Source organism: Anabrus simplex, chromosome 1 (assembly GCF_040414725.1).
Source record: "Anabrus simplex isolate iqAnaSimp1 chromosome 1, ASM4041472v1, whole genome shotgun sequence".
Lineage (NCBI taxonomy): Eukaryota > Metazoa > Arthropoda > Insecta > Orthoptera > Tettigoniidae > Anabrus > Anabrus simplex.
The window spans coordinates 1563936764-1563946863 of record NC_090265.1 but is presented as its reverse complement, the minus strand read 5'-3'; the positions used below and the strand labels follow the sequence as shown (position 1 = coordinate 1563946863).

Here is a 10100-nt window from a genome sequence, read left to right as displayed (position 1 = left end):
TTTGTAACACACATGCTTCTTAGTATATGTTATGAAGGACCATCGTGTGATGAACTGCACAGTTATCTGTATTTACGTGGAGTGCCAGTTACCAGTGTCAGTGAGTCAGTGGTGCAGCGGTGTAGATGTTGGAGACAAAATGAATTTATTAAATGTGGCAAGAATACTAGTAGAAAAATTTGGAAATGAGGGTTATTAAGTATTCAAACAGAAATTATAGTAGTGATTGATGTGAGTGAAGTGAAAAGCTATGTTTCTGAAACAGAGGAAAGTGAAATAAAAGTAGATATATTTTTTCTGTATGTACATGTACATGATACGTGAACTATCACAGAATATTGATTTTGATCAGGCAGCAGGCAACTTACAACAGGACAACATCCTGAGCTACAGTCCTTGGCATTCCAGCATAGCAGTTCTTCTCTCCGTGATTTCAACATGCTCACCAGTACAGCTGGGTTCCGGCTGGACAATCAGGAAAAGATCCATAACCAATTACAAAACACAACGGACTACTGCTTTAAGAATTTGAAAGGACTATGTAATAAATGTGAAAAATAGGTAGTTATTAGGTGAGGTTGGTGTACAGTGAAACTATGTTTTACACACCTTTTTGGGGGATACCATAATTGCAGGTTTTATGTTCAGGACTTACCGCATTTGGAGATGTGTAATATTCACAAAAGGCTTCAATTCACATAAAAAATTGATTTCTTCACACTTAAAACCAAACGCCACCCCTCCCCTCCCTTATCATTATACAATTAACTCGTGAAGTAATTGCACTTGCATAAATTTGTATAACTTGCATAAGTTTATACAACTGTATAACCACTAATTTTGACATGACAAATACATAATCATAGGACATAATCATATGACATTAATTTTATTATTGTTACAAATATATAGGAAGAAAAATTTCACTTTTTTTAATCTGCCCCCATCAGAAGGTTTGCTTATTACTTTAAAATATATTGCAAATACTATTAAACAGAATAGAAAGAATGAAGTAGGGTGAGCCAGATCAAGTTCCTCAACAGCACAAGCACATGCCTCATTTGTAAATAAGTCTACTACATAATTTCTATCCTGTTTCTTGCATTAGTTACATTTGCACATATAGTGTGTTTTATTAAGAAACTAAGAACTATACTTAAATTATTACATTTCAGTAAATGTAAAATAAATCACAGTATTTCATCAATAATGTCAAACATTTCTGGAATAGATTTGTAAATGGCTAGGCCAATAATATCATACATTACATTTATGAACAATCAGCGGTGTACAAGTTATTACACCCACAATATAAATAAAATTTATTTAATAAAGAACAGTAAGACTATTTCATGTAAAATAGACATGTATACAAGGTAGCATTAAAACAGACAAGGAGAAGTTTTAAGTACAATTAACTGAGCAGTTTGTGAAATTCAAGTGATAAAAATTGTGAGAGATTACTATTATGTTGAAATACCCAGGATGACAATACCTGACTTTATAAAAACATATGAAAATATGCTCTGCTCTCTTTTTTCTATGGGATCTTCTATGATATTTTTCCACAACATACCAATTTTGTTTTTATTAAACTTATTGATAGGTGATAAGCCAGAGAGAAAATTTCTGAAGACTAATGTGGTTCACTTGGACCACTTCCTTGTTCCCACATATACCACAAATGGCTCTAAAGGTCAGTGCATATCACCTGAATACAAGGTACTTTTCACTGTTGATGAAATGGTGAGTTATGATAATTATGAGGATGATTCATACTGACAACTATCTTTGTCATGTTACATGGACCAAACTATGAAAAAGATAATCTGCTCCCAAAATGCTACGCATTAATTTTGTACACTGATTGGTTCAAAACAATGAACAAGTACTTTTTCAATAACACTTTAAAGATGATAAACAAAGACATTTTCAAAGGCTGGAATACAATGAAACTTACTCTTCTCTCAGGAATGGAACATATCTCCTTTCTTAGAAGTCTTACTTTTGAATCTTTTACAGTGTTAAAGCAAAAGCAATGAGCTGAAATCATGCTGTGATCAGATCATCCCTTCCTTACCCTGTGACCCTTCATCTACACTATCAGGTACTCGCTGAATGATGACAGTAGTTAAATCAACTGGATGGGTGGTAGCGGACCTCTTGTCAGGGGCATTGTTCTGAACCAAGAATACAATCTTGTCTGCCAACAGGAAAGTAATTTCACATTATACCAAAAAAATAGAAACAAACACATCAACAGTACACAAGAATTATAATACATAATAGCATGTTCACAAATATTTCTGATGAACTCAATTCTGTTTTCTGCTTATAAAAATTGAATGACTGATTTTGTACATACTGTTCTCAAAACAGCCACTTTTCCTGTACATAAAGTCATAAACAGAAAGATGTGGGCTCTCTTCTAAAAAAAAAAAAAAAAAAAATTAAAAATTTCTACATCCATTGCAGTTCAGCCTCCAACAGATTCATTTCTACTCCCTAGCTTCATCAGGAAAGTAAGCATCAACACTCATCAAGGGGATATCTTGACAGACTTCCATTCCACTATATTATAACACAGAAGTAAAGAGACTAAGAAGGAGGTGCAGGTTGGAAGGAAATAGAGTTAGAAATAGCTGTGGAAGTAGGGAGAAACTGAAGGAACTTACTAGGAAATTTAATCTAGCAAAGAAGTCAGCTAAGGACAACATTATGGCAAGCATAACTGGCAGCCATACAAATTTTGGTGAAAAAATGGAAGAGTTTGTATAGGTACTTTAAGGCAGAAACAGGTTCCAGGAAGGATATTCCACGAATCATTAATGAACGAGGGGAGTGTGTATGCGAGGATCTTCAAAAGGCAAAAGTATTCAGTCAGCAGTATGTAAAGATTGTTGGTTACAAGGATAATGTCCAGATAGAGGAGGTGACTAATACTAAAGAAGTACTGAAATTTACTTATTACAACAATGACATTTACAGTAAGATACAAAAGTTGAAATTAGAAAAATGGCTGGAACTGATAAGGTTTCAGGGGATATACTAAAGACAATGGGTTGGGATATTGTACCATATCTGAAGTACTTATCTGATTATTGTTTGCATGAAGGAGCTATACCAAATGAATGGAGAGTTGCTATAGCAGCCCCTGCGTATAAAGGAAAGGGTGATAGACATAAAGCTGAAAATTACAGGCCAGTCAGTTTGACATGCATTGCATGTAAGCTTTGGGAAAGCATTTTTTCTGATTATATAAGATAGTTTTTGCAAAATAAATAACTGGTGTGATAGAAGGCAGTTTGGATTTAGGAAAGGTTATTCCACTGAAGCTCAACTTGTAGGATTCCAGCAAGATATAGCAGATATCCTGGATTCAGGAGGTCAATTGGACTGTATTGTGATTGACCTATCTAAGGGATTTGATAGGGTAGATCATGGGAGATTACTGCCAAAAATGAGTGCAATTGGACTTGACAAAAGAGTGACTGAATGGGTGGCTCTGCTTCTAGAAAACAGAACTCAGAGAATCAGAGTAGGCGAAGCTTTACCTGTCCCTGTAATAATTAAGAGGGGAATTCCTCAAGGCAGTATTATTGGACCTTTATGTTTTCTTATATATATATCAATGTTGGGGGAAGATCAATTTGGCTTCAGAAGAAATGTAGGAACACGTGAAGCAATCCTGACTTTACGTCTGATCTTAGAGGATCGAATCAAGAAGGACAAGCCCACGTACATGGCATTCGTAGATCTAGAAAAGGCATTCGATAATGTTGATTGGACCAGGCTATTTATGATTCTGAAGATGATAGGGATCAGATACCGAGAACGAAGAATTATCTACAACCTGTATAAAAATCAGTCTGCAGTGATAAGAATCGAGGGCTTTGAAAAAGAAGCAGCAATCCAGAAAGGAGTGAGGCAAGGCTGCAGTTTGTCCCCTCTCCTTTTCAATGTTTACATAGAACAGGCAGTAAAGGAAATCAAAGAGAAATTTGGAAAGGGAATCACAGTCCAAGGAGAGGAAATCAAAACCTTGAGATTTGCCGATGATATTGTTATTTTATCTGAGACTGCAGAAGATCTCGAGAAGTTGCTGAATGGTATGGATGAAGTCTTAGGTAAGGAGTACAAGATGAAAACAAATAAGTCCAAAACAAAAGTAATGGAGTGCAGTCGAACGAAGGCAGGTGATATAGGAAATATTAGATTAGGAAACGAAGTCTTAAAGGAAGTAGATGAATATTGTTACTTGGGTAGTAAAATAACCAACGATGGCAGAAGTAAGGAGGACATAAAATGCAGACTAGCACAAGCAAGGAAGAGCTTTCTTAAGAAAAGAAATTTGCTCACTTCAAACATTGATATCGGAATTAGAAAGATGTTTTTGAAGACTTTTGTGTGGAGCGTGGCATTGTATGGAAGTGAAACATGGACGATAACTAGCTCAGAAAGAAAGAGAATAGAAGCTTTTGAAATGTGGTGTTATAGAAGAATGCTGAAGGTGAGATGGATAGATCGAATCACGAATGAAGAGATACTGAATCGAATTGGTGAGAGGAGATCGATTTGGCTAAATTTGACGAGAAGAAGAGATAGAATGATAGGACACATCTTAAGACACCCAGGACTTGTTCAGTTGGTTTTTGAAGGAAGTGTAGGTGGCAAGAACGGTAGGGGTAGACCAAGGTATGAATATAACAAACAGATTAGAGCAGATGTAGGATGCAATAGTTACGTAGAAATGAAAAGGTTAGCACAGGATAGGGTGGCATGGAGAGCTGCATCAAACCAGTCTATGGACTGATGACTCAAACAACAACATATCAATGACATGTTATCAATGACATGTGTAAAGAAGTGGAATCAGAGATAAGGCTTTTTGCAGATGATGTTTTTCTGTACAGAGTAATAAATAAGTTACAAGACTGTGAGCAACTGCAAAATGACGTCGATAATGTTGTGAGATGGACAGTAGGCAATGGTATGATGATAAATGGGGTTAAAAGTCAGGTCGTGTGTTTCACAAATAGGAAAAGTCCTCTCAGTTGTAACTACTGTGTTGATGGGGTGAAAGTTCCCTTTGGGGATCATTGTAAATACATAGGTCTTAATATAAGGAAAGATCTTCTTACCATTCCTTACCCCCTTTAAAGGTACAAATCTATTTTCACATTCCTCATCAATTACTTTAAACCCATCCCAGAGTCTGTTTACATTATTTACCTTTTTCCACCGATCATAGTTACTTTTTAAAAACTCTCTCATGCCTCTTTTAGTAGCCATATGGTACTGCCTAATAGTCCTAATTTTAATATCTTCCTTTCTTTCACATTTTTTAACTACCACAATAACAGCTTTGTGATCACTAATACCATCTATTACTTCGGTTTCTCTAGTAAGATCCCAACTAGAGTATAGTTCCAGTGTATGGGACCCTCAGCAGGATTACTTGATTCAAGAACTGGAAAAAATCTAAAGAAAAGCAGCTCGATTTGTTCTGGGCGATTTCCAACAATCGAGTAACGTTACAAATATGTTGCAAAGTTTGGGCTGGGAAGACTTGGGAGAAAGGAGACGAGCTGCTTGACTAAGTGGTATGTCAAAAACAAATCAGATGTAAGGCTTTTCAGGCGTTTGCTCTATTAACCAGCGTTTCGTCTTAGGTCTGACACTAGGCTCATCAGAGTGGGATGTGATGCTGGGGTGTATGCAGGTGAACTTATCAGAAGCCCTTATAAGAGGCACAGTCTGATAACTGCATACGGGAGATAAATCTCCACAATGGAATTATTGCCCGCCTAGCAATTCCGAATGGAAAATTCTAAATTCCCATGGAGGGAATTAGTTATTTTTGACATGCTCTACTGGTGACAAGTAACTAATTCCCTCCATGGGAATTCAGAATTTTCCATAAGTGGTATGTTCCGAGCTGTCAGTGGAGAGATGGTGTGGGAGGACATCCGCAGATGAATAAGTTGGAGTGGTGTCTTTAAAAGTAAGAAAGATCACAATATGAAGATAAAGTTGGAATTCAAGAGGAGAAATTGGGGCAAATATTCGTTTATAGGTAGGGGAGTTAGGGATTGGAATAACTTACCAAGGGAAATGTTCAATAAATTTCCAATTTCTTTGCAATCATTTACGAAAAGGCTAGGAAAACAACAGATAGGGAATCTGCCACCTGGGTGATTGCCCTAAATGCAGATCAATAGTGAATGATTGATTAGATTGTTTGTTCATTTTTTTAAACTTTTCACTCTTTCAGTAATACTCCAAATGCATATCACAAGGCTGGAAACAATGTCTTCTTATAGAAAATCTCAATGTTGAATTAAATACTAGCTCAATCTAACAACTTGGGCCCTTCTTGAACGTCATGGAAAAATCGCCATCCATTCTCGTATTAGGTATAGTGGTCTATATAGCATTTTCTCACCAATGTTTCGGTGGATGACCTATGGATCTTGTTCCTTTAGGGTAGTACTTGAAAATTTCTCTGGGAAATCTTTCTGTCACCATTCTTCAAACATGATCTTTTCCATTTTTCTTGATAATCATGCATATATTATATTGCTGATTAAATTTTGAAATCCTGCAATACTGTTTAATTTTGTTTATGATCCCATCAAGTATATCCTGCTGTTCTTCTCATGTATCTCATTAGTGGTAATTCTTTTAGCATCAGTTTTCATTATTGTCCATGCTTCACTTCCATAGCATAGGACTAGTCTAGCTGAGGTTTTACATACACATATGTGGGTATGTTTTTGAACTAAAGATGGTTCATAACCTGCTTTATAACTACCAAAGTTTTTGTATATTTTGTGATTTTATGTAGTAAGTCACTCTCTATAAGTTACAGCCCAGATAAGTAAATATGTTTCCTCTTTCCAGTAATGCATTGTTTAAACAAATTTTACTTGAAATGGGTTTTCCTCTTTAAAAGTCATAATTTTAGTTTTCTGCTTTAATATACTTAGGCCTATTATACTTGGATGCAATTTTGTGCAAATTATGGACCAATTGTTGCAGGTCATCTTCTATAGGAAGAATTACAGCAACATCATCTGTGAACAAGACAGCATCTAATTTCAGGTTTTTGTTAATATGTATTTAGCAGCATGGGAAAAAAATTTTTAGTGATTTAGATTTGGAGTAGGATAATTCCCATTTCTCTGCATACAGATGATAGTAAGAAATGAATTGTTGGTGTACGTAAATTCAAAATGTCGTAGGAGTTGGCAACCTCTTGCAATTGCAAGTAACCTCTTGCAATCCACAACTCAATTTTAACAAAGTTTTACATAGTCTCTTGTCCGTCCAACTCCACGTTCATGTCATGGATGATCAAGAACACCTTGAGTGAGGTAAAGGAGTGCCTGTAGTGGTGAAGTATAATGGGTACCACACATGCCCCATGACCATGAAGGTTGTACAGTAATCCCTAAAAATGTTTGTGAAAGATGCTGCTGCTTTGCCGTTTATGGAGTTAGTCCTACAAAGGTTTAGAGACCAGCAACTAACCACTGGGCAAGTGTAGGATACAAGTGTCAATAATGTAAGAGTGCGTTTTGTGAATTGTTGATTTAAAAAAAAAAAACACAAGTGCATACACTCGGAGGTGAGACTACACAAGTGTACAATATGCAGTAATACATTCTCATGAAACAAACTAGGAAATAACCAATATAATAATGCCCTTCAGGACCTGCTCACCTGATGAGTTACATTGAGCACTGTCCCTGCATTGCAGGAGGCCATAGCCCTTAGGGAATTCACAAGGCTATTTATTTATTTTATCTTTATTTATATCACAAACAATACACACTTTTGGCATTTGAAAAAGCACTTATTGTGAATAAGACAAGTTTTGGAATGGGCTGCCTCAAATAATCGCTCACAAGATGTCACACACCAAGTTATCCTAAAATCAGTAATTGTTCAAAGTGCATACTGTACACCAGTGCACACAATGATCACTAGACTACAGACATATTAGGATATATGTAAATTGTAAGTTATATTTTAAACATGGAAATATATAAAATAAAGTCAAAATAAATTATTTTTGGAAGAATAAAACTATTTTCTTCCCTTATAAATCATAACAAATGAAGAAAACAAAGATATATATTATGTAGAATGATTCATAATTTAGAAAATTCAATAAATTATACAGCATATGTTTTTAACCATTCAATTTCAAAATATGTCAATTAAAGCTAATATACCTGAATCTGGAGCAGTGGCAGCCACAACAGTTGGTGGTATTCCAGTAGGGGAAAGTACTTCATCACTGTTCTTCAATTTAGGCTGACTCTTCGGTTTAGGCTGACTTTCTGGAGTATCTTTTCCTCGCTCATGAGTCTTGATGTGTTTATAGCATGCTGACATTTCCACATAACCTGAAATAGTTTTATGATGATATGTTAATGAAACTTAATAAGATTTGAATAAGTTCTCAAGTAAAAATTTTCAATCTGGTCTAGAATTAATACAAATATACACTAGATATATTGAGAATAATCATGAAAGTAAATTCCTCCTTTGCAAGCTAGCAATTATTAGAAACAGATAAACTATGCCTATTAATTTGGATTAATTTTCAGGCTCGTGATCCTTCCAAAGTCACTATCATTTGCAAAATCAAAGCAAGATATTGATATTGAAATCACAGCCTTCAGTGTTATGTGGATTCTGAACCACGGCAATGCACCTTTTCATTAGTTCCATCTGTGCATCAGTGGAAGAGTGCAACCTCTGGATTCCAAAATTGCCAGTTGAAATCCAGCAGAGGTAGTCAGATTCTTGAAGCAATATAAGAATCTCATATTTGGGTTGTTCTGTATTGACTGTATAGTATAAGAAAAATGTACGATTGGTCCACCTCATCAATACACAAATGTATTAAATATTTTAAAAGAAATATCATGCAATAGATACATGGTTTGGCCCCAATGAGCTTTCCTTAGCCTTAAAAATAAATAAAAATTTAAAAATCACTCTAAAACATAACACTAAAAATGAATCCTTACGAAAAATTAAACTTGTAATATCACGAAAAAGAAAAACTAACAATAACAAACAAACACACTCACACAGAGGAAAGACATGTAAAAGGCACTTGTTCTTGAATTCTTGATGTTTGATATGTCTTTGGAAGTGTGACTGTGGTTATATACCGGTACATCAATTAGTAAGTTACATAAGGAAAAAGTAATATTTTGATGTAGAAATTTTTTGATTGACAATTCAAAAACTGAAATATGCTGTCAATACAGAAAGTAAAAGCTTGATATCTGAAGTAGTGAGTTGCTCCAAGGAAAAGTTACACTACTTCCAATATCAGGCTTTTATTTTCCGTATTGACAGCATATTTCGGTTCTCAATTTTCTAATTGTCAATCAAAAAGAATTTCTACATCACATTATTTTTTCTGGAGTAACTTACCAACTGATATTTATAACCATTGTCACACTTCTCAAGAAATTTTGTGTGCCAAAATTTCAGGAACGAGTGAAACATGTACCTAATAGTAGTGCTTGTCTGAAACCTATAATGTGTTTCTTTTATGTTCTTGTATTAATAGTGCTTGTCTGAAAACTATAGAGAACTTTAAAAGTGAAAAGGATTTCTACCATCTGCCGTCTGTGAAAACTAGCCATTAGTTAGAAAAATAGGAAAGCACCTACAAGTAGAGATAGCTTAAGTTCTTTTCATCCTTCCTGTGGCTGCTAACGTATCCACAAAGATGCACATGAGATGCTGTCAGTTGGTACAATTATTTTATTTACATTTATCTACAAATTAAATACACACATGACCTTGATCACTGTTGTCACAACAAAACACTCACATCACAAACCGCCATTTAAAACAACTGCCAACACTTCAATATGGCGAATGCATCTAATGCATGTCACTAGTATAATCTTGCTACACCATAACTCTCTTCCACAACTCACTTAACAGTAACTCCCAAATAATAACTAACTTCACCGTCAAGATCGTCTCTTTATATAGGTATCCTGGCCAGGCTTCCAGAAAGATACATTACAAGCAATACCTTCTTGAAAACTCAAGAATGCACA

General features: G+C 35.2%; 1 protein-coding gene across 1 annotated transcript in view; it reads right to left on the bottom strand.

Annotated features, from left to right (window-relative positions):
- Window positions 1-820: 820 nt before the first annotated feature.
- LOC136862402 (uncharacterized) overlaps window positions 821-10100 on the bottom strand; it is a 154727-nt gene continuing 145447 nt past the window's right edge. The window contains exons 11-12 of the mRNA XM_067138881.2: window positions 8241-8414; window positions 821-2203 (exon numbers count right to left, since the gene is read on the bottom strand). Of these exons, the coding sequence (XP_066994982.2) occupies window positions 2061-2203; window positions 8241-8414 (317 nt within the window). The 3' untranslated portion in view covers window positions 821-2060. The remainder of the gene's footprint in view (window positions 2204-8240; window positions 8415-10100) is intronic.